Raw genomic sequence first — 23,801 nt, 5'->3', positions numbered from 1 at the left:
GGAGAGAGAGAGAGAGAGAGAGAGAGAGGGGCAGGCTCTATTTGGCCTGGGGAGGGGGGAGGAGAGGGGGGAGGAGGGGGGAGGAGGGCGGAGGAGGAACTTGTAGAGTTGCCCACAGATTTCATTGAGAACTCGGAAAGCACCAGGTTAACATCTATGAGCCCCTCTTGAAGACCTTTCCTCTCTCACCGCTGGATTTACCCTTTTTTTGCAGAGGGATATTTACTTCAAGCCAGCACCTGGAGTGTCCCAAACTGTGGATCTATGCGCACCCTACGTGGGAGTCAACGACATCTGTGAAGTTGAACAGGAGGAATGTATCGTTTCTTTGTGAAACTAACATTTCTGATTCCTGCAATCGTCATCTCACAAGGTAAGAAGAAGGAAACGTGCCTCTAAAAGATGAGCCAAGAGAGAGCCAAAGATACGGGCTGCAGCGCGCGACCGAGGGTCAGTCAGCAAGGGGAACCAGAGGAATTCAAATGTAACTGTGAAGAAGTTAGAGAACCGCTGAGCTGCGTTCATTTCATCACGAGCTCACTGTGTGATTTGAGCTGCTATTCGAGTATCTAGTGAGTCCCTTTACAAGCTTTCACTGAGTCTCCTTTAGGAGCGTCTCTTGGTCGTGGGAATGAATTCGCTACAAGTGCACGAGCCAAACGCCGCTCCGCTGACTCCCCCAGAGTCCGCGTGTTAATGAAAGCTATTTTATTTTTTAAGTTACATGTGTGTTTGTTCTGCACAGGCAGGCATGCTAGTGCAACGGCACTTCTAATGCAGCAATCCATGTTTCACAGAAGTTACTATGCGCACCAAAACCCATCGTTTTATCGGCAGCTGTGTCTACGTTTAATTAGTTACACTTTTATCAGAATATTTGGATGTAGGTCTTAAATTGTTCTGAGAGCCGGTTTTAAATAGCATGGGAGATAATGGAAGCGGGTGCGTGTGTTGAGGCCGGGGGACGCGGTGGGGGGGTACAAGAGGGAGGAGGGGGGGGTTGGGGGGGCCACCTTTTGTCTGCATGTGTGGGAGAGTGTTGTGAGCGCCGGGTGGAGGGCGGGGGGGTGGAGGAGGTGCTGTTATTCCCGTCTGCCGGTAAACAATGCCTGAGGAGAGTGTTTTATGGCTCGTGCTGGACTCTGATTTCTTTTGTTCCGCATCTGAGCCCCGCAGCTGCTGCGCTTTCCCCGCAAAAGCGTGCGCCCCCCCCCCCCCAAAAAAAAAAGCCACGCACCACGCGCGCTGGCCTCACCGGTGTCCACAGGCAGTCTTCCAAATATCCCCCACGGACAACTGTGAAACAAATCAATTAAAGAGTAGGATGTTTAAAAAAAAAAAAGCCCTGTGAATAAAGATGTATTAAATGTGTCACTGAATCATTTCACACTAATAATTCCAACTCTGCCTAATCCCTGTTAATCCTACCAGCTAGTTCAACAGCAGAGCTTTCACATATACTGTTTGCCTTGTGTGAGTTCAGGATGTGTTTTTAATATTGTTCATGCACTCAACAGGTCTAAAATGCTCCCTGCCCACTGAGTCATGCCTGAATGGAGGCTGGTGTGAAGCCACCTCTAATGGAAATGGAGAATGCAAGTAAGTAAAGACTAAAAAGCAGCAACATGATGCACCAGATGTTGAAACGCAGACTCAGTAGTGGCGTTTCCTGTTTTCTTTTTTTTTTGTGCTGTGTGTGTGAAATTTGTGCCATCTTAGAAGTGCAGTGTAGTGTAATTTTGGTACTTGAAAGTGCTTCTTTTTTTTTTTTTTTTTGGTTGGAAAGAAAAGGGGCCACATATTCCCCCTTTCATTCCAGCCTTTGAGCGGGCCCCGTGCCCAGCAACCAGGGGCCCTTGAGTTTCTTCTGGGCCGGTGTGCTCCTGTACCGCTCCATGAGCCACATTGCTCCGTGAGGCTGCACACATTCCCCTGAAAAGAAAAGAGGAGTTTAAGAAGTGAAGAAATTAGAAAAAAAAATGCAGTTCCAGAGAGGTGAGAGAAGGGTAGCTGGACAAAAGCCCCACCCCCCCTTCAATCCTGTAGGCTCGTTAATGAATGCAAGACCCCTTCACCAGCAAAGTGAGAGGACGCGTCCAGTCCTAAATCTTGTTTTTCTGCCTTTTCATGGGCGACAGCTGGGGCTCGCCTGCCGCCCGTCACCCATTGTCCTGCAGTCAGAATAATGCTGTGTGACTAATCTGAGTGGGGCTTCCCATCATGCCACAGCCACCCCAAACACCACGACGCACACCAAACCCCTGCCATAACCAAACACCCCCCCACCCCCCGCCTCCAGAATGGACAAACACCCTTCCACCCCCCACCTTACCCGCTTGTGATCTCCATTAGAAAGCCAGATGGCTGTGAAATGTAATTGGATTGGATGTCAAGAGAGTGAGATTAATTGGAATAAAGTGCAGAAATTTGAAGGCAAACAAGTGGGAACAGGCAGAGAGGCAGATTGTGGGCTCTATTTGTTTGGGGTATGGATTGATGTTGATAGTTTGTGGGTGAGGTGCTTGATATGCATCCCCTCTAGCTGACCTATATCTGTAAGCCTGCGAGCTCCACGATTCACCTTGGACTTTTATTGTGCTACAAAACTAAAGTGGATCACATTTTTTTAGGTTTTATTCATTATCAGTCCTAAGGGGAGACAGAAAGGATTTTTTTTAAACTCTGATTTTTTTTTATTGTGTTTTCCATTTGTGGCATCCTTTCTATCTCTTTGTAAAGAAGCTCAGGGGTGGCCTGGTTTACCCTCAGGGCTTGTGGTCATGGCAGGCGCTCCTCTGGTCTGCAGGGACAAGAGGGAGCTATTGAAGAGCCCACGCTGCTAGCCTAAGGCCACCGATTCACGATATCTAATCTGCACACTCCACACACACACACACACACACACACACGCAGACCACCGCACGTGTGCACACACAGAAACTGTCCCTCCGCCCTCCTCCTCCACAAAGCTGTTATTGTGGTCTCCATCACTGCTCGGCCCAATTAAAAACAGGCAGGATAAATAGCATCGCTTCATCCACCCTCGCTCTCTCTTCCTCCTTGCTTTTCCTCTCATTAATCATTCATCCCTCGCCCAGCCAAGCAGCCATCAGTCACAGGGTGCGGATGGAAGATTCAGTCGGTGCTCAAGGGTCAGAGTGTGGCCTCTATACCATGGGATGGTCCGACTCGTGCTTTTATCATCGCTGTTTGAAACTGGCGAGTTCCTTTAGGGATTGTGTGGTGACATGAGAGGAGAGTCCACCTGGAGAAGAAGATGTGAGGACGCAGTGAAAGCCGTTACCCAAATTCAGACTAGGTTTGCAGTCATTGTAAAGTTAAGACGGGCAGTTCCCATCATGCAACGTTAAATGGAAGGTCAAAAGGTGTTTAAAACCCACATCTGCTGTTCTTGAAGTCGCCGGTAAATCATGCCTGTGTGTTGAGGTTTCCTGCAGCGTGTGGTGACATAGATTTGAGTGGTAAGTTAGATTTAAATTCTCCTCCAGCACAGTTCCCACGAGTGTGAGAGCAAGTGAGTGAAATCACATGCTAGCATAGAGAACAAGGTTAGCCTTGGTGTAAACTATGGTAATCAGATGTCTTACAGATGTGTGTTCTGGGATTACGATCGTGTTGAGGCAGAGTGTGTATGCCGAGGACACAGAAAGGATGTTTTCTGTCCACGGTTTTTCAAATTAGTCACCCTTAATTTAAAGCTTTAGTGTGCAGATCATCCCAAAAACAAGAAGTTGCTTTTGTCCTGTTCATTCCATTCCTGTGTGTTTGTCTCTCTGGGCTTGATTGGGCTGACCTGTATCCGGTCAAAGGCAGAGAGCAGCAACAGATCAGCAACATGTTTCTCCTTTCACGTGCGACTCTACTTCTCTTAAAGGCCGCTTTGCTTTTATTCTGAAAGTCATAATTTACTCCACAGATTAATTCGTCACAAGAGCAGGCTTCAGTCTGGGGAGGATCGGAATCAGGTCTAGACTAAGAAGTGAACTTAGGTTTGTGGTTGAATGAGACACCGTAATGGGGAAGTACTCGGTGATGATTCTGTGAAGTAAAAGGTTATCCGAAGGTCTGGGGCTTCCTGTTTCCCATGCTGCAGCTGTAGTCGTCTCGTAGTGCAGGCAGCTTAAAAACATGCGAGTGCATGGCGAGTCAAATTTAGTTTCCATTTGTGAGACGTGATGGGGGCATGGCAGGGTTAAAAGGTTGTTGCCCCTCAACCCCGCCTTTGCACGACTGACTGACTGCCGATGCCGCTTTGCTGAAATAGACACTGTTTTGGTCTGAGGTGACCGTTAATAATAAACCCTGAACTGCCTCGTTACATGTCTCAAATACTGCAAGACGTCTGACAAGAATAGACTCCACTCAGAAGATTGAAAGTCTTCCGTGGTGGTTGGTGGAGTCGGACCTCGCTGACCTTGCACAGAGCTGTCTGTTATTGCATATTGATGATAAAATGTCTCGCCCGTAAAGAGTGTCTAGAGCGAGTCCAGCGCCACTTAAAAGATGTTCCACTCTCCCGCGAGAAGGAATGTTGCTCTTCATCTGTCCTCCGATAGGATTACCGAGCAGGTCTCTGTTAAGGCTCAGCTCCATGTGGGCTTAAGCGAATCAGGTGCACGGCTGGGTCAAGTGTGCCTGTTGGTGTGGGCTTTTTATTGGGTTTTAAGCTCTGAGGCTGCCACTCCCCTGGTTGGGCCCATTCCCTAGATGCCAGTGCCCCCCCCCCCCCCCCGATAATAAAGCAGTGAGTGAAGTTGGTGAGAAGCAGTGTTTTTGAGTTTCAGTCCCCTCCAATCCTCCAAAAGCTACTGTGGAGAAAAGCTTCACTACACAGGCGTATATACTTCACCACATTTAGTGTGGGCGGAGCCTCAGAGTAGACTGGCCAGAGACCGGGATCCTGTTGAGTCTGGAGATCCTCAGAGCGGGGCGATCAAAGCTGTGCTGTCACAGCGCAGAGATAAGAGGCCATTTGACTCCGGCGAGTGCCGAAAGTTCACAGGCAGCAGCGCAGGCTGTCCAATGTAGCGACACCAGCTCCTCTGGCAGGTCAGTGTTGCACAACGGGGCATGGGGCAATGGGCTTAACGGGTTGGATGTGCGCGCCTTCTTCCCTATCTGTGTTGTAATTATATCCATAGAGGACACGCTATCAGCTAATTATCCCAAAATGTAAAATCGGCTACGAGAGACAAGAAAAACGTGGGTCAACTGGTCCCAGTTCAGCTCCAAACTGAGGACGTTGTGGCTACATGTCATGTACCGACCTGATTCATGGTGACCCGAGGCGCTTAAGCAGATGTGTCACTGGTAACCATCGTCTGAGGTGGATTGACAGGCAGGTGCTTTTCCGTGTCTGACTGTGAGGTGAGATGTCTCCGTGAATCGTCCACCAGTAGAACAAGGTCTCACACACACACACACACACAGAGACAGACAGACAGACAGACACCGTTGAAGTGTTTGTTAATTGGTATTTTGGGCGTGAAAGTGATCTTGCAGTCATTAGTGGAGCAGGTGCTCAGGCTGACCCTCGTAAATCTTCCCACTTCACTCCTTTTAGAGAGTGAGACAGAAAATAGCTTACCACCATTAAAATTATCTCTTTATGAGCCTCTGACGTTTAAGAGACAAGACTTTTGCTAAGAAGCCGTTTCCCCCTCGTATCACTGTACGTACAGCTGTTCTACATGCTTTTATTTCTCCTACTGCAGCATCAAACCCGCTGATCCCAGTAATGTGGGAGTCCAGAACCTTTCAGGCCCAGTACATTTCTCATTTCCTCTAACAGAGCCTCACTGTTCGGTTCTTGGTCTTGCTAACAGATGTGGACCTGGGGGGGGGGGGTCAGACCTCGGCTAATGATTAGACACGTCTAAGGGAACATCAGATAACTAGATCAAATGAATGAGGAGAAACAAACAGCCACTGAAAGAGAAAATGGGGGCAGTGAGTGTTGAGGAGAATGAGAAGTGAGAAAAGAGATGATGATGCTGCACTTTCACAAACATCATGAAAGACAAACCGTACAACTCGCCACACGTAGTTACTGTATGCCGCCCTCGTCCATCTACGTAACATATTCCACAGCGGTGGCATTTCCAGCGCACAGTGGGAGCTGGTTTTGTGTCGGAGGATAAAGTCACCCCAGAGTGGCAGATGGTTGATCAGTCCCAGCGGGGAAAGAAGAGAGAGGGGAGAGAAGGCAAAGAGGCCGTCCCACAGTCACAAAAGTGTTCGGGGTCAGAGGTCGGGGGAAGCATCTGCTCCGGCCTGAGGGGACATTGCATCGCTGGGAGAGACCTGTTGCCGTGGTGTGTGCTGCTTAGCTGTACAGCGTGTGGGTGGATCTTTATCTCAGCCTGGACTGACTTCAGGACAAAGAGGATCTATTACAGATAGTTAGCGTGGGATGACACACACACACACACACACATCTGTTTCAATATACAAAACCCGAGTGAGGATTTTATATGAAGACAGTGAGTGCCCGTAGTGATTATTCACTGTGCTTTCATGGTAAAGTGAAATGGGAAGCAGGGAAACTTCAAAGCAACCCCAAATGCTTTTACAATCTTCTGCCAATTGCAACTGTCTGGGCTCCCTGTGGGGCTCATGGCACTGTTAAAATCTCCCTGATTGGTCTCACCAAACTAAGTCAACAAGGGTGCTTTCAGCAGTCTCGTGTGACATAAGGAGAGCGCTGTAAAAAGCAAACTGCTGGGAGTTGTAAAAAGTCCACACGGGGGAGAGAAAAACGAGGGAAACGGAGCGATAGAAAAGCCGAATGTGAGTTGAAGCAGAGACAGGGAGAAGACTACCGGAGGGCAAGAGGCTTCAGTATAATAGTGTCTACAAAGAGGAACAGGTAAGGAAGAGAGGAATTAGGAATAAGTGTGGTGGTTGAGGGGGTGGGGAGGGAGGGAGGGGGGGGGTGAAGAGACAGAAGTTGCAACAGCTGACTTCACATGGGTTCTTTATGTCCCTGGAGAAGAGGTTGGCTTGTCGGCACCCCCATCTGACAAGGGGACAGAGGGGAGTGGAGGGAGGAGGGATGAGGGGGGGGGGGGGGGGGGAGGAGGAGGAGGAGGAGCCCTGTCCAACAGCTGCCTTCATTAACATGCGCACCTGCTCCCTGTGGAGATACTCGTAGGCCAACAGATGCCCTCCCTTACACACAAACACTCGCACGGTCATGTGTGCAACTACACACTCCCACACAAGCCCCAATTCAAACATAAACACCTTTTTGTTTGACTTTTAAATGCTCCTGCATGTGACGGATAGGACTTATGTGAAAGCTGCACACCAGTCTGAGCGGTCTGTTTATAAATCAATATCAGTGAATTCCTTCTTTTTTTTTTATTAAAACTTCATATTATCACCCAGACACTGCAAAACGGGAGGCCCTCATCTCCGTCCCAAGTTTCTACGTCTTCACTTCCGCCTGTTTTGAGCTGTGTGACTGTATCAGCGTCCATCCTTAGTCTGGATGGGAGGAAAATAACCAGGCGGCTTAGGGCCCTGAATGCAGCGCTTGATGTAGGACATCCAGAGCCGCCACAGAGCCCTTGATCTCTACAGGCGTTCAGGATGAGTGTGGACAGCGTGAGGGCGAAAGTTAGATGGGAACGGGCTGCTTCGGCTGGACTATTTAGGGGCGTCTGTTGTCCCGGCAGAATGTGTTTTCAAGGTTCTGAGGGAGTCTAATCCAGAGAGACACACTAGAACAACACGCCGTCCCCGTCCCGCTGCAGTGGGACTTTTTTTTTCTGGGCGGGAAAACTTTTAGTCCCTCTCCGCTACTCCCTCCCGCCCTCATTCCCCCTGCTGTTTAGATAATTACTCCCATGAATTAAACCAAAAAAACAACGATCCTTGTTTTCTAATCAACACTGCTTCACCGTCTAATCCCCAGGTGTCCCAGCGACTACGTGGGCAATCGGTGCCAGTATCCAAGCCCCTGCAGCCCTTCGCCCTGCCGCAACGGTGGCGATTGCCGCGCTGTTTCTCACGGCAACACCTTCGATTTCCGCTGCGTGTGCCGCCTGGGCTTCACCGACCGGCTGTGCCTGACTCCCACCAACCACGCCTGCATGAGCTCCCCCTGTCGCAACGGAGGAACATGTGATCTCATCACCCTCACTGCCTTCCGCTGCCGCTGCCCACCTGGGTGGTCAGGTATGTAGATAGCTGCACTGTTCTCTCTTCCTTTCTCATCATTTCACCGAGAAGCGAAATGACTAATGAAGCTCTCTTGTCCTTTTTTTTTTACCTTCAGGTAAAACCTGCCAGCTCGCCAACCCGTGCGCCTCCAATCCGTGCGCAAACGGTGGCCAGTGCTCGGCCTTCGATTCCACCTACATCTGCACCTGCCCGCCGGCCTTCCACGGTCAAACCTGCAAGCAAGACGTGAACGAGTGCGCCCAGAGTCCCTCTCCGTGTCACAACGGCGGTGTGTGTGTGAACGAGGTGGGCTCATACAACTGCCGCTGTCCTCAGGAGTACACCGGCCAGCACTGTGAGACGCCCTACATGCCATGCAGCCCCTCGCCGTGCCAGAACGGCGGCACCTGTGTGCAGAAGGGAGACACCGTCTATGATTGTAGCTGCCTTCCAGGTAACGCACAAAACACGCACCTCCGCACAAAACAGCTGAACAATCGCTTCTTCTGTTGACGTATGGAGTTGCACGAAAGGGCAGCAACAAAACACACACTTTTGTTTTCCTGTTACACGAGTTGACCTTAAAAAAAAAAAGCAGCCTGCTGTTGTAGTAAAATCTGACTGAGTGGAATGAATAGTCTCTCTCTCCCCCCCCCCTCCCTTTCCTCACCCCTCTCCCATCTCTCTCTGCCAGCCTCCACTGGCAGGATGCAGTCACACAGACGTTTCCTGCTGATAGTCACCAACAAGCCCCCGCAACTTCAGGGGCACACACATAAAGATAAACGTATAGATATTCAAACCCTATTCATGAGGTCTCACACACACACACACACACACACACACACACACACACACACACAGATAGCTTGTTTTTCAGTTACATACAGCCGGTCTTCTCTTTATTATGTTGGCACCCGAAGCCGTTGCAGTGTTGTGTAAAACTTTGGTTGATTTTCAGCAATTGTGGTTTCTGCTGTTACAGGCAGGGCTGCAGCTGTGAAGAATTTTGTATTATTTTTTTTTTACCCACCAAAACCACATCGTACTGAGCACATTTTCTCTGTTTTATTGTGTGACTGTGTGCTGACGGCCGCTCGTACGGAGCGAGCTGTTTGGATATGCAGATGAATGAGGGATATTGTGCGCGGCTGTGTGTTAAAGTTTAACCCATGCTGCGCGTCTCTCGCGGGTGTCCGTGCTGGAATGCGGCTAGATAGCGGAGCTGCCTGGGCACCTGCAGAGCTGCGGGTTGATAGTTAATCAGACTATCGTGGCTGTAAAACACACACTCAAAGCCTTTGATGTCGGAGGAGGACACAAGTTGCTATGTCATCTGCAGGGCATTAAAACAATCCGCCACGAGGATACAGAGCTTGTTTTTCTCTTAACTGCACAGCGATAACAAGAGGAAGGGTCAATCTTATTATTAACGGAAAGCAAATGCTGTTTTACCACGTTTTTGTTACTCCCCACTTTTTCACATGGTGTCTCTTTTTGTCCTCTCCTCCAGGTTTCACAGGTCAGCACTGTGAGCATAACATCGACGACTGTCCAGGCCACAACTGCCAGAACGGCGGTCTGTGTGTGGATGGTGTGAACACCTACAACTGCCGGTGCCCACCTCATTACACAGGTGACCATTTGCTTTGAGAATAACCACAAGAACACATGGATAAACTTCCCTCTCACACTGTACTTAACTCCCTTCTTTCCCCCCCCTTTTTCCAACTCCTTCAGGTCAATACTGCACAGAAAATGTGGACGAGTGTGAGTTGATGCCCAACGCGTGCCAGAACGGAGGAACGTGCCACGACACTCACGGCAGCTACCACTGCGTCTGCGTCAACGGGTGGACGGGCGACGACTGCAGCGAGAACATCGACGACTGCGCCAGCGCGGCTTGTTACCACGGCGCCACCTGCCACGACCGCGTAGCCTCCTTCTTCTGCGAGTGTCCTCATGGACGCACAGGTAGGACTTTCTGTGCACGCAGATCGCAATGAAGTGATTAAAGGTAGACGATGCAGAGTTGATTCAAATCTGGGTTGTTTTTTTTTTCCGTGGTGCTCACAGGTTTGCTGTGCCACCTCGATGACGCCTGCATCAGCAATCCGTGTCAAAAGGGTTCCAACTGTGACACCAACCCAGTCAACGGCAAGGCGATCTGCACCTGTCCCCCAGGTTATACTGGGTCAGCCTGCAACCTGGACATCGACGAGTGCTCCCTCGGTAAGCCATGGAGTCAACCGCTTCTTTCTCCTGGTATGATTTAGGAAGTATTATGCATAAATGACCACAGATATGTATGACAACTTGCGTATTTAATGTTGTAGGCGCCAACCCCTGTGAACACGGCGGTCGCTGCCTCAACACCAAAGGCTCTTTCCAGTGCAAGTGTCTTCAAGGATATGAAGGACCTCGATGCGAGATGGACGTCAATGAGTGCATGTCTAATCCCTGCCATAATGATGCCACCTGCCTGGATCAGATCGGAGGCTTCCACTGCATCTGCATGCCAGGTCAGAAAGGTTCATGTTGCATGGAGAGGGGAAAAAGTGGGGAAGTTAAACGCACAGATCTTTGTAATTTTGATCAGACGCTGGGACATTGACGAGGGTAAGAAAAGAAAACAAGATTTGACTAATAACTCGTTTCCCTTTATGACCATTTCAGGATACGAGGGTGTGTTCTGCCACATCAACACAGACGAGTGTGCCAGCCAACCTTGTCTCAACAATGGCAAGTGCGTCGACAAGATCAACTCCTTCCACTGCGAGTGTCCGAAAGGTGAGAACTTAAAGATTGATAGAGTTAATGGAGTAAAATAAGTCGGTTCTTCGATCCTTCCGGTCTCTTTTTTTGGTGAGACAATGGAAGCAGACAAGAGGCTATAAAAGAGTGGATCATTAACTAATTTGTCAATGAGTGAATCACGCTATATGTGGATCACAGATTAAATAAATCGTAAAGTGAATGATTTACTCATGATTTACTCCCTCTAATAGTGCCACTGAGGTTTGTGGGTGAAGAGGACCGGATCAGGTTGCAGAGACATTAGCATATTTGGCGGGCATGAGAGTTTGTGCTCAAGCTTAGCGCCAAAATTGGGGGAGGGCGGGGATTGGGTTTGTCGCCGGTGAGCTTGAGGCCATTGTGTTGTGTTTTGAAAGAAAGATTTCACTGCACAGTAAGAGCCGAGGAGGAGGAGGGGGGGGGGGGGGGGGGGGGGGGGTGTTGTGGAATGGTTCATAAGGACCTTCAGTGTCCTGCAGACCTACTTCAGATGCAAATTAGTTTTTTTTTTCTGTTCTCCATTGTGGCATTATGCACACTGTAGCCATGATGTACCAAATATAAGAGCTAACAATTTGCACATTCAAAACGGTAATATAATAAAAAGTTTAATTCTGTATGTTGTTTAATGCATTATGCAGGTTTTTCGGGGAGTCTGTGTCAGGTGGACATTGACGAGTGTGCCAGCACACCCTGCAAGAATGGAGCAAAGTGTACTGATGGTCCCAACAAGTACACCTGCGAATGTGCAGAAGGTAAAACAAACTATATTATCTCTATGTCTTCCAATTTTTGTAGGTTCTCTCCAAATGAACATGGCCATCATTCTGTTGAACACCTACTCTCTTGTCGTGTCCAGGTTACACAGGGCAGCACTGTGAGACTGACATCAACGAGTGCTACTCTGACCCCTGCCATTACGGCACCTGCAAGGACGGCCTGGCCTCCTTCACCTGCTACTGCCGCCCCGGCTACACCGGCCGCTTGTGTGAGACCAACATCAATGAGTGCCTAAGCCAGCCCTGCAAGAACGGGGGCACCTGCCAGGACCGGGAGAACACATATATTTGTGCTTGCCCCAAAGGCACAGCGGGTGAGACTTTAGACTTTCAACACATCCTTGCAGTAAACAAAAAAATGACGCAATTTTCCTCAAAATTCGTCGCTAACGTTCGCTCCGATCTCCAGGTTTCAATTGTGAGGTGAACCTGGACGACTGCAAGAGCAAACCCTGCGACTACGGGAGGTGCATCGACAAAATCAACGGCTACGAGTGTGCATGTGAACCCGGCTACACAGGTGAGCGCTGGGAGGAGTTTACAGGTGCGGGGTGGGGTGGGGGGTGGTGGTCCCCTGAGCTTTGTGGGAGGGGCAGGTAGGACAGGTGGCTGGCGGGTCTCCTGTGGAACAATGGTGTAAGATTGCCTGTGTGGGATGGGGTGGGGGGGGGGGGGGTTAGAGAAAGGAACACAGTCCCCAACCTGATACACACACACACACAAAACACACACAAAGCGCTAACTTTGTTTGCCATTTGAAAAGGCTGTGACGTTGAGCCGCGAAAGAGTCTGTAAGTTGATCCTTTAAAAGGAACAGAGCCTGGCCTTTAATCACATGTCTGATGTTTAGCAGTGTGTAACTGCATGACGGATCCCATCAATATCTCAGATTGAAGTGCTTTCTCCCCACTTACTCCACTGGCACATGTCCACCTGTAATGTACTCGCATATAAAACTTTACTGACAAAGTCTAGTGGAAAGCTCTTCCTCCCTTTCATGGCCCAACGGAGCCGGTTCTGACTGGTAGCGGCTGAGTCATTATGCTAGAAAGGGGGGCAGGGAGGAACAAGTGTGTGTGCGCAGCAGGCTTCTGTGCATCCCTCCTCCTCCTCCTCCTCCTCCTCCTCTTTTTCCCCTCCATCTTTTTTTGTGCTGACGGGGTGAGTGTGGAGGGCAGTGGCGGGACTGAGACACAGAGGGACAGAGGACTATTGTAGCTGAAGATCGGGCAGTTGGGCCCTCCCCTCTTGATTGATGAAGAGCAGAGGAGGAGGGTGCTGGCTCGGGGATCAGAGGGGGGGTTTAATTGTTACTCGGCCGTGTGTGAAATGGCTCTGGCCTTCTGTCCCCTGTAAACAGCCCTTGGTGAAGTTAGTTCTCCCTGGATGGGGGGGGGGTGTGTGTGAATAGGGAGAGAAGCTGCTGCAGCCCCCCCACCACCTCCTGGCAGCACCTCCCCCTCTCAGATCTAGCTGAAACCCTCCTTCTGCCTATTCAACAGGGCCCCATTCAATCAATGGAGGAGAGGCAAAAAGGGCCTCCAGGGGCCGCCAGGCTAGGCACACATTGGAGCTGCCACAGCGTCTGCCTGTTGAATGTTTAGGGAGTCTTCAGTGTTGGTTATCTCTATTGTCCAAAAGCCACGCAGGGCACCTCAACGTGTAGCTTAAAAAAGCCTCAAAGAATACCACACAGAATGTCCAGCTGTGGTGCAGTCATCATGGCCAGTGTAGATATTCATCATTTCACATCTTTCTAAAAGCATATAATGCCGCGTTGTGCTAAAATCGTGTCTCGCTGCCCTTCAGGAACAATGTGCAACATCAACATCGACGATTGCGCCATCAACCCCTGTCACAACGGGGGCACATGCGTCGACGGCATCAACAGCTTCACCTGCATGTGTCCGGAGGGCTACAACGACGCCACGTGCTTGTCTCAGGTGGACGAGTGCGGCAGCAACCCCTGCATCCACGGCCGATGCCAGGACCTCATCAATGGGTGAGCGCGCGATCCACGTTCAAGATGAACGAGCAGCAAAAAAAAACAGAGAGGCACAAATGAAAACGCCGCTGACCTGACATTTTGTTTGCATTGAAGCTACAAGTGTACCTGCGACTCTGGCTGGAGCGGCCCCAACTGTGACTTCAACAACAACGAGTGCGAGTCCAACCCGTGCATGAACGGGGGAACCTGCAAGGACATGACCAGCGGATACCACTGCACATGCAGAGCTGGCTTCACCGGTCAGTTAGAACCCTTCAGCTCACTTAAAGCATGTGTGTGTGTGTGTGTGTGTGTGTGTGTGTGTGTGTGTGTGTCACTGTTAGTCCATATCTAACCCAAGTGCGTTCTCTAATCCTGCCACTGTAGGACCTAACTGCCAAACTAACATCAACGAGTGTGCCTCCAACCCCTGCCTCAACCAGGGCACCTGCATCGATGACGTGGCTGGATACAAGTGCAACTGTTTGCTGCCCTACACCGGTATGACGTCTCATTTTTCCACACTTTTACCTGGGTTGTTTAACTGTGTCAGCCGTTTGCACAGGTCTGAAAATGTAAAGAAAAAATCTTCCGCTTTCCACTCAGGAGGCGTATCCAGTCCTATCTCGTGTTGCTTTAGAAAACATCGCCCAATGGCCACAAACTGGGCTGTCTGTTTTTGGCATGTCTGTGTGGAAAGAGCTGCCTGTCTGCTTTGCAGGGATAACAGTGTCTGTGTGTGTGTGTGTGTGTGTGTGTGTGTGTGTGTGTGTGTGTGTGTGTGTGTGTTTTGGAATAACAGCTAATATAAGCCAGAGAACTGGAGCCTGCTCCAAGCCCTATTCCCACTTCCGCCACTTCCTGTTTCCTGTCTGTGATCACACAATTGCAGGAAACAGGAAGGCCCTTCCTGTTTGCCTAAGTCGTCATGGAAATGGAAAAGGAAGTGGGATAGAAACTGGGATTTAGAAATTGATGTCACGGCTCTAAATGAAATCTTTTTACGAGGATTTTAAAATACATTGTGTGACTTCAATATTAAAGTCTGAAGCTCCTTGTTAGCAGCGCAATGCACACACTGATGTTTCTGCTTTCTCTGCCACCAGGTGAAAACTGTGAGATCCTGCTGGCACCCTGCAGCCCCAGACCCTGTAAAAACGGTGGAGTGTGTAAGGAAGCTGAAGACTACCAGAGCTTCTCCTGTATCTGCCCTGAAGGATGGCAAGGTATCTATCCATCCCCACCTGGCCATTCATCTAGTCACCCGCCGGACAATGTGGTTCTTTAACTCTCTTTCTCTTCCCCTGAAGGTCAAACATGTGAGATCGACATCAACGAGTGCGTGAAGAGCCCATGCCGCAACGGCGCCGTCTGCCATAACACGATGGGTGCTTACCAGTGCAAGTGCCAGCCGGGTTACACCGGCCAGAAGTGTGAGACGGACACCGACGACTGCAAACCAAGTAAGGAACACATTTCCGCCACTGTAAGTTCTCTACTCTACAAAACTGGAAAAAATGGTTATTTGATTGTCTCTTTGTCTGTGCTTCAGATCCCTGCAGTAACGGAGGTCTGTGCCGCGACGGCATCAACACTTTCACCTGCACCTGTCTGCCCGGGTTTCGTGGCGTCAGATGTGAGCAGGACATAAACGAGTGTGAAAGTAACCCCTGCAGAAATGGCGCCAACTGCACCGATTGCGTCAACAGCTACACCTGCACCTGCCCGCCGGGCTTCAGCGGCATCAACTGTGAGGTCAACACCAACGACTGCACTGACAGGTACAGTCAAAGCTCGCCGTGTCCAAACAGTTGTCTGTGCTTATTTAACCTGTCCAAAGCGCGTCTTGTAAGGTGTTAACATGTGTTGTCCTGTGTCTCTTCAGCTCCTGCTTCAATGGTGGCACCTGTGTGGATGGGATTAATGCGTTCACCTGCCTGTGTCTACCTGGATTCACTGGCAGCTACTGCCAATATGACATCAACGAGTGTGACTCCAAACCGTGTCTCAATGGAGGATCGTGTCTTGACAGTTATGGGACATACATGTGCACCTGTCCCCATGGCTACATAGGAGTCAATTGCCAGGTAGAAATCATCTTTTGTCAAGCTAATTGTGTCGGTGGTTCCATGCAGAGACCCCCATTCATACAGTTCACTAAGTATGTTCTGTCTTTGATTCCCTGTTAGATTCTTGTGCGCTGGTGTGATTCATCCCCCTGTAAAAACGGAGGTTCATGCTGGCAGCAGGGAGCGTCTTACACCTGCCAGTGTCAGACCGGATGGACTGGTCTCTATTGTGACATCCCCAGTGTGTCGTGTGAGGTTGCAGCCAAACAGCAAGGTGAGATAACAAACCTCATGTGATGTGTTTTTACATTAAATATGTAAGTATGCAAGAAACTGTTATTGCGTCTGGTTGTTTTGGAGCACAGTGCTCCGTAGCGCCCCCCAGAGGGGGAGAAGCGGACGCTGTGTGTGTCCAGGGTGTGAAGGGTCTGCACTGATGTTTCCTGTCCGTTTCCTGACTCGAGGGCTGGAAGGCGTGTGCGCGGTTCGTCTGCGCTCTGTAACACACTTTCCTCGTTGAATTTCAGGGGTGGAGGTGGCTCATCTGTGCAGGAACTCGGGCCAGTGTCTGGATGCCGGAAACACGCATTACTGTCGCTGCCAGGCCGGCTACACCGGGAGTTACTGCCAGGAACAAGTGGACGAGTGCTCACCAAATCCTTGCCAGAACGGAGCCGCCTGCACCGATTACCTGGGGGGCTACAGCTGTGAGGTAGGTCGACGCAGATCGGACTGAATCACATGGAAATCTGTAGACGTGATTGGGGATTATTGGTCAGTTGAGAGTTACTGAACAAACTGTGATCCTAGAAAATGAATAAATGACAAAAACATCCTTCAATGAATTGTTTTCTCTCTCTCTCTCAGTGTGTCCCCGGCTACCACGGTGTAAACTGCTCCAAAGAGATCAACGAATGTCAGTCCCAGCCCTGTCAGAATGGAGGAACATGCATCGACCTCATCAACACATACAAGTGCTCGTGTCCCAGAGGAACACAAGGTATATATATATATATATATATATATATATATATGGCATGGCACATTCATTGCCAAAAACAAATCGAATGGACCACAAAAATGAGGATATGAATATTTTGTAACGCACCGTTTCCGTCTCCCGCAGGTGTCCACTGTGAGATCAATCTGGATGACTGCACCCCCTCCAGCGACCCGCTCACCAACGAGCCCAAGTGCTTCAACAACGGCAGGTGCGTGGACCGCATCGGAGGCTACCAGTGCGTGTGCCCGGCAGGCTACGTAGGAGAGCGCTGTGAAGGCGACGTCAACGAGTGCTTGTCAGACCCCTGTGACCCCAGAGGCTCTTACAACTGCATTCAGCTCACCAACAGCTACCGCTGCGAATGCCGCACTGGATATACAGGTACTGATCCGGCAGCACTTAACAAGACTTCAATGTTCCTGTGCGCAGTGTTTACATGTTGTGACATGTGGTGACGCGTACGTTTTGCTTCCGTTCTCCAGGTCAGCGTTGTGACAAAGTGTTCGACGGCTGTAAAGGCAGACCCTGCAAAAATGGAGGGACGTGTGCCGTTGCCAGTAACACGCCTCATGGTTTCATCTGCAAATGTCCACCTGTGAGTACGGCTGTGTGATCCCCTCAGACCACTGTCTCTGTAGAGCTACTTTTTACTCTCCTTTTGTCCATCAAGTACATCACAATGATCTTAACTTCTGTCTTTCTGTCACTCTAGGGCTTCACCGGCTCCTCTTGCGAGTACGATTCTCGTTCCTGCGGGAGTCTGAACTGCAGGAACGGAGGTACGTGTGTGTCGGGCCACCTAGGCCCGCGCTGCTTGTGTCCACCGACCTTCACCGGGCCGGAGTGCCAGACCCCCACCGACAGCCTTTGCATCTCCAACCCCTGCTACAATGGCGGCACGTGCCAGATCACCCCAGACGCGCCTTTCTTCCAGTGCAGCTGCCCCAGCAATTTCAACGGCCTGCTGTGCCACATCCTGGACTATTCCTTCGTCGGAGGCTTTGGCCGGGACATCACCCCACCCCCGGAGGTGGAGGTGAGCTGCGAGATTGCTCAGTGCGACGAGTGGGCCGGGAACCACATCTGCGACTCGCTGTGCAACAACCACGCCTGCGGCTGGGATGGAGGCGACTGCTCGCTTAATTTTGATGACCCTTGGCAAAACTGCTCCGCGGCCTTGCAGTGCTGGCGCTACTTCAACGATGGGAAGTGTGATGGACAGTGCAACAGCCCTGGGTGTCTCTATGATGGCTTCGATTGTCAGGGACAGGAAGGACAATGCAAGTAAGTGTAGAGACCAGATAGAAATGCTTCTGTGTCGTAGAAATATTATCGGGATTTGTCATATAATTGTGTATCAGAACGCCAACCCAATGTCCTACTTTCCTTCCAGCCCGCTGTACGACCAGTACTGTAAAGACCACTACGCTGACGGTCACTGTGACCAGGGCTGCAACAACGCAGAATGCGAATGGGACGGCCTGGACTGCGCCAACAACATGCCAGAGAAGCTCGCAGACGGCCACTTGGTCCTGGTGGTCCATATTCCCCCCGAACAGCTTAAAAATGGCTCCTCAGCCTTCCTCAGAGAGCTCAGCAGCGTTCTCCACACCAACGTGGTGTTCCGCCGCGACGCCAAAGGAGAACCGATGATCTTCCCTTACTACGGCAACGAACAGGACCTCGTCAAGCATAACGTGCTGAAGCGCTCCGCGGACGGCTGGCCCGAGTGGGCTTCGATGCCCGCCAATGTTTTGGGTCAAGTGAAGGAAAGCGTGTCCACCATGGTCAGCCCTCGCAAGCGCAGAGAGCTGGATCCTGTGCAAATCAAAGGGTAGGCGAGGATTTTCATCTGCAGAACATATCTATCATAAATTGTATTTTCGATGTTGAATGTTGATGTTTCCACCCGTTTCTTCTCGCAGGTCTGTGGTCTACCTGGAGATTGACAACCGTCAGTGTTACCAGCAGTCCACCGAGTGCTTCCAGAGCGCCACAGATGTCGCTGCATTCCTTGGAGCGCTGGCCACTAGCGGGAATCTCAATGTTCCCTACATTGAAGCTGTCACCAGTATGTAACTCATTTCCAGCTCTTTTGCAGATATGAATTCAACATGTAATACGTAAAACGGTCACCGAGTTGAAATCCAAGTACCACGCCGTAACTTTGACTTCTTTCCAGGTGTGAGGCCTACTCCCAACAGCTCAGAGCTCTACCCCATGTACGTCGTCTTCCTGGGCCTGGCTGCTTTGGGTTTCATCTGCCTCGGTGTTCTGGTGTCTCGCAAGAGGCGACGAGAGCACGGCCAGCTTTGGTTTCCCGAAGGTTTTAAAGCGTCTGAGCCCAGCAAAAAGAAACGCAGAGAGCCGCTGGGAGAGGATTCTGTCGGATTGAGGTAAGAATACGGAAGCTGCTCTGCTTTAACGTCTACCTACAGCGGAGTGTTTTCTTAGCCTCGACTGGCAGCAGTGCACTTCATCATGTGACTAACGCTGCCTCCTCTTTCAAACAGGCCTATGAAGAACTCTGACATCAATCTTATGGATGACAATCAAAACGAGTGGGACGATCAGGATCCAGACTGCAGGCGCTTCAGGGTAAGAGAAAAGCCCCGTCTAGTCTAAATAAACTCTGTTTTACCGTTCTCAATCATTCTCACGTGTGCTACTCATGCTGACGTTACGACGATTGCTGTGTGCTTCAGTTAGAGGAGCAGGCCATGTTGGATTTGAGCGACCACACTGACCACAGGAAATGGACACAGCAGCATCTGGATGCAGCCGACCTGCGTATCGCGTCCATTGCTCCAACGCCTCCTCAGGGAGAGATCGAGAATGACTGCATGGATGTGAACGTCAGAGGACCAGGTGTGTACACTTGTTATTGGATGATATACAGAATAGCATGAAACCTTATATATATATTCTATGAACACTGTCACATGACAGGGAAGTCGTTGTAATCGTCTGCGTTCCTCTTTCAGACGGTTTCACTCCGCTGATGATTGCGTCCTGCAGCGGCGGAGGACTGGAGACCGGTAACAGTGAAGAGGAAGAGGATCCCTCTGCAGAAATCATCTCTGACTTCATTTACCAAGGCGCCAACCTCCACAACCAGACTGACCGCACGGGCGAGACCGCCCTCCACCTGGCCGCCCGCTACGCCCGCTCCGACGCTGCAAAGCGCCTCCTCGAGTCCAGCGCCGACGCCAACGTTCAGGACAACATGGGCCGCACTCCGCTCCACGCTGCTGTGGCTGCAGATGCGCAGGGAGTGTTCCAGGTAACCTCTTCCTCCACAGGAGTCTCATATCTCTGCTGGCTTTTTGATTTCCGAACGAGTTCGTCCAGCAGCTTAGAAGCCCTTAACTAAACAAATCCGTGTTCTTGCAGATTTTAATCCGAAACCGCGCCACGGATCTCGACGCCCGCATGCACGACGGAACAACGCCGCTGATCCTGGCGGCCCGATTGGCGGTCGAGGGCATGGTGGAGGAGCTTATCAACTGCCACGCCGATGCCAACGCCACCGATGATTCTGGTAGTTAGCGTTTTATCAACTCGTCATCTCCACAGTCTGTAAAGATCCCTCCCAGTGTGCTGAGCTGTTGTGATAATCATCCCTCACCATGTTTACTCTCTCTGCAGGTAAATCAGCTCTTCACTGGGCCGCGGCTGTAAACAATGTGGAGGCTGCTATGGTGCTGCTAAAAAATGGTGCCAACAAAGACATGCAAGACAACAAGGTATTTGAAATGTGACTGTGATGGAGCAATATGAGAAGTATTGGCACAGTTAGAATGACAGTAGTGTATTAAGTGAGTTTTTTTCTTTCGCTTTTTAGGAGGAGACACCGATCTTCCTCGCAGCCCGCGAAGGAAGCTTCGAGACGGCCAAGGTTCTTCTGGAACACTTTGCCAATCGCGAGATCACCGACCATCTCGACCAGCTGCCCAGAGACATCGCCCAGGAACGCATGCACCACGACATCGCCCGCCTTCTGGATGAGTACAACGTGGTTCGGAGTCCCGGGCTTCACAGCGGGCCCCTGAGCAGCTCCAGCCTCTCGCCGCCGCTCTGCTCCCCCAACGACTACCTCAGCAACCTCAAGCCCACGCTGTCCGTCAAGAAGGTTCGCAAACTCAGCGCCGGCGGCAAAGGAGGGAAGGACGGCGGCAAAGATAATAGAATGAAAAAGAAGAAGTCCCTGGATGGAAAGGGCAACTTGCTCGACACGTCAGCCGTCCTCTCCCCGGTTGATTCCCTCGAGTCACCGCACGGCTACCTGTCCGATGTGGCCTCTCCTCCCATGACATCCCCCTTCCAGCAGTCCCCACCTATGTCACTAAATCACCTACAGGGCAATGGAGACCATATGGGCCAGATGAGCATGGGTAAGGACATGGGCCGAATGTCTTTTGACCCTAACCCTCCCCGTCTCTCCCACATGCCTGTGTCCAGTCCCGGCAGTCAGGGCACAACATCCATAGGGGGCAGCAGAGGAGGCCAGTGCGACTGGATCTCCAGGATGCACCCAGGTGTAGGCCAGCAAGGAGGCTTCACCCAGGCGCCGAGCATATCCCACAACATGATGGGTGCTCTGCACGGCGTCAGCACCGCCACCCTGTCTCAGATCATGGGCTACCAGAATCTGCAGACCAGCCACCTCGGCTCGTCCGCGCACATGATGCAGCAGGCTCATTCGCGGCAGCTCCAGCACCAAAACTCGAACTCCGCCACAGCTGGCCAGTCCCTCGCCCAGAGCTTCCCGAACGTCGAGCTGAGCGGCTCAGACATGCAGCAGAACAACGGGCGCTCCATGCCCATCCACACCGTCATGCCGCAGGAGACGCAGATCCTCGGCAACCAGTTCCTCACCCCTCCCTCCCAGCATAGCTATTCTGGGCCCATGGACAACACACCCAACCACCAGCTGCAGGTACCCGACCACCCGTTTCTAACCCCCTCCCCCGGCTCCCCCGACCAATGGTCCAGCTCGTCCCCACATTCCAACATGTCCGATTGGTCGGAAGGCATCTCCAGCCCGCCGACGAGCATCCATTCGCAGATGAATCTGATCCCAGAGCAGTTTAAGTAGAGACTTGTGACATGGAGAGAACTCTTTAGTGGGAAAAAAGAATATATACAAAGAAAGTTCATAGAGAGAGACTGAAGATGCTCAGAAGAAGAAGAAGATCAGTTTTCATACTAACGATAAGAACAGTTTTAGTTATTTGTATTTATTTATGTGCTTTTTTTTTTGCTTTTTTTTACCTGAAATATAAAGAAGATGCTTTTATATTTATGCTTTTTTATTTTGTCGTTCTGTTATGTATGAGAAGATTAGAACCTGTTTAAAAGGAGTGCGTATCAGAGAGAAGACTCCTGTGTGTACACTGGCTATTTATTTGTGTCTTGTGTTGCTATATTCACTGGATTTATTTTTAATTCTTTTGGCCTTCACAAATTTTTATTTTTGGGATTTGCATTGCTTTATGTTTGTACATATTTTGTTTTCAACTTTTATAGATTATTTTAAAAAAATGTTCAGTATTAATTAATTATATTTTAACCTCTTTTGTCCTTTTAAATGACACAGGTTTTGTTACTGAACTACATTTCACTAAGTCTTATCACTGAGTCTGTTAGATGATGATCAAATATACATATATATATATATATATATATATATATATATATATATATATATATATACATATATATATATACGTATATATACAGTCACACCTTTCATGATGTTGCTTCCTACACTGTGCCTGAGTGGCAACATGATACAGAGAGTAACTGAGTGAAGGAAACGGACCTTAAAGCACAGAACAAATATCCCTCATGAGTTGAGAGATGCTCCTCAGAATGAGTGAAAGTGCATCTGAATCACCCTGAGCCTGTTGTTTCATTGAATGATGCTCTTGGCTGGTGCTGAGCGGCTGATTCTGTGATACTTTATGGGTTTCTTGTTTTCATGTCGTATCCCGAATCAGCGAGTATGGTTACTAGGTTTAACCCGTTAAGTGTTAAATTGCAGACCTGTTTGTAGGAACGTTGAAATGTTACATTCGCCCCACAGTTGAAATAGTTCCAGTGTGAATTTGTTTTTTTTCTTCCTGAAGAAAATCGACCGTATTTGTGAGATTTCTTTTCATAGGGAATGTCTTCGAGGTGGAGAACGTTTGCTCGTGAACGAAACGGGGGACCTTTTGTTTTGTGCGGTCAGCGACGTCAGCTGCACTTTGTGTAGTGTCAGGTGTCGAAATGTCACGTTTTATAAACTAATTCAGAGATAAAAGATGTTTTTAAAGAAAAGATGTAATTCAAAATCCATGTTCATGCAAAGTTGTAGTTTGCAAAGAAGTATTTCCTGATTAAAATGTTTTGTAAAAATTGTCTTGATTCAATAAAAGCTGCTGTCAAGCTTTAAGAAATGGTTTCCTTTCTTCTACTAATTCTCTTTTCTGTGGCCGCCTCATATTCATCAAAGTGAATGCAACACTTCTTAGTTTGCTTTTCATATTAATGTATCGCCTGTCGCCACAGACGTTGGTCTGCGAGGCCCTCCGGTGGTGACAGCCTGATAGTACCACAGTGAGGACAACGTCGCTGCTGTTGCTAAAAATCACTCCAGTTCATTTCCGCTGAGATTTTAGACTTTTAATATGTCTGGATGTCATCTTAAAAACATTTACCACTGACAGGCTGCTTATGGTTTCCTTTACCAACACAATCTACCTGTTGAAATAGACGTTCTGTTGTTCTGCTGATGTTTGCTGGATCCTTGGAACAAGACGAACAGGTAGATCTGAATGATCTGGAAAATAGAATTCAGTCCAAACATGGAGCCCCTAAAGACATACTTCATATGCATGCATGCTCACTTCTCCACACTAAATATCTGTTTCTAGGTTACCTGGATTAGCTGCTGTTATATGCATGTCATATCCGTCTGCTGGTTGCATTGTTAT

General features: G+C 49.8%; 1 protein-coding gene across 1 annotated transcript; it reads left to right on the top strand.

Annotated features, from left to right (window-relative positions):
• The first annotated feature begins 307 nt into the window (after positions 1-307).
• Positions 308-23,258, top strand: notch1a (notch receptor 1a). The gene is made up of 34 exons (XM_068706707.1): positions 308-373; positions 1,518-1,599; positions 7,940-8,202; positions 8,303-8,641; positions 9,701-9,823; positions 9,928-10,161; positions 10,264-10,419; positions 10,524-10,709; positions 10,864-10,977; positions 11,625-11,738; positions 11,843-12,076; positions 12,172-12,282; positions 13,572-13,764; positions 13,864-14,009; positions 14,137-14,250; positions 14,856-14,975; positions 15,060-15,212; positions 15,302-15,530; positions 15,635-15,836; positions 15,939-16,092; positions 16,346-16,530; positions 16,686-16,818; positions 16,945-17,202; positions 17,304-17,416; positions 17,534-18,105; positions 18,215-18,655; positions 18,747-18,892; positions 19,004-19,217; positions 19,335-19,419; positions 19,527-19,689; positions 19,806-20,104; positions 20,215-20,362; positions 20,470-20,567; positions 20,666-23,258. The coding sequence occupies exons 1-34, from the start codon at positions 316-318 to the stop codon at positions 21,917-21,919; spliced, it is 7,434 nt and encodes a 2,477-aa protein (XP_068562808.1). The 5' UTR covers positions 308-315; the 3' UTR covers positions 21,920-23,258.
• Positions 23,259-23,801: the final 543 nt, after the last annotated feature.

Source organism: Cebidichthys violaceus, unplaced genomic scaffold (genome assembly GCF_023349555.1).
Source record: "Cebidichthys violaceus isolate CVI_PGR_0920_01 unplaced genomic scaffold, fCebVio1.0.p SCAF_12, whole genome shotgun sequence".
Taxonomy (NCBI): Eukaryota; Metazoa; Chordata; class Actinopteri; order Perciformes; family Stichaeidae; genus Cebidichthys; species Cebidichthys violaceus.
Note: the sequence above shows the minus strand (reverse complement) of the source record. Positions and strands in the feature narration are given on the sequence as shown.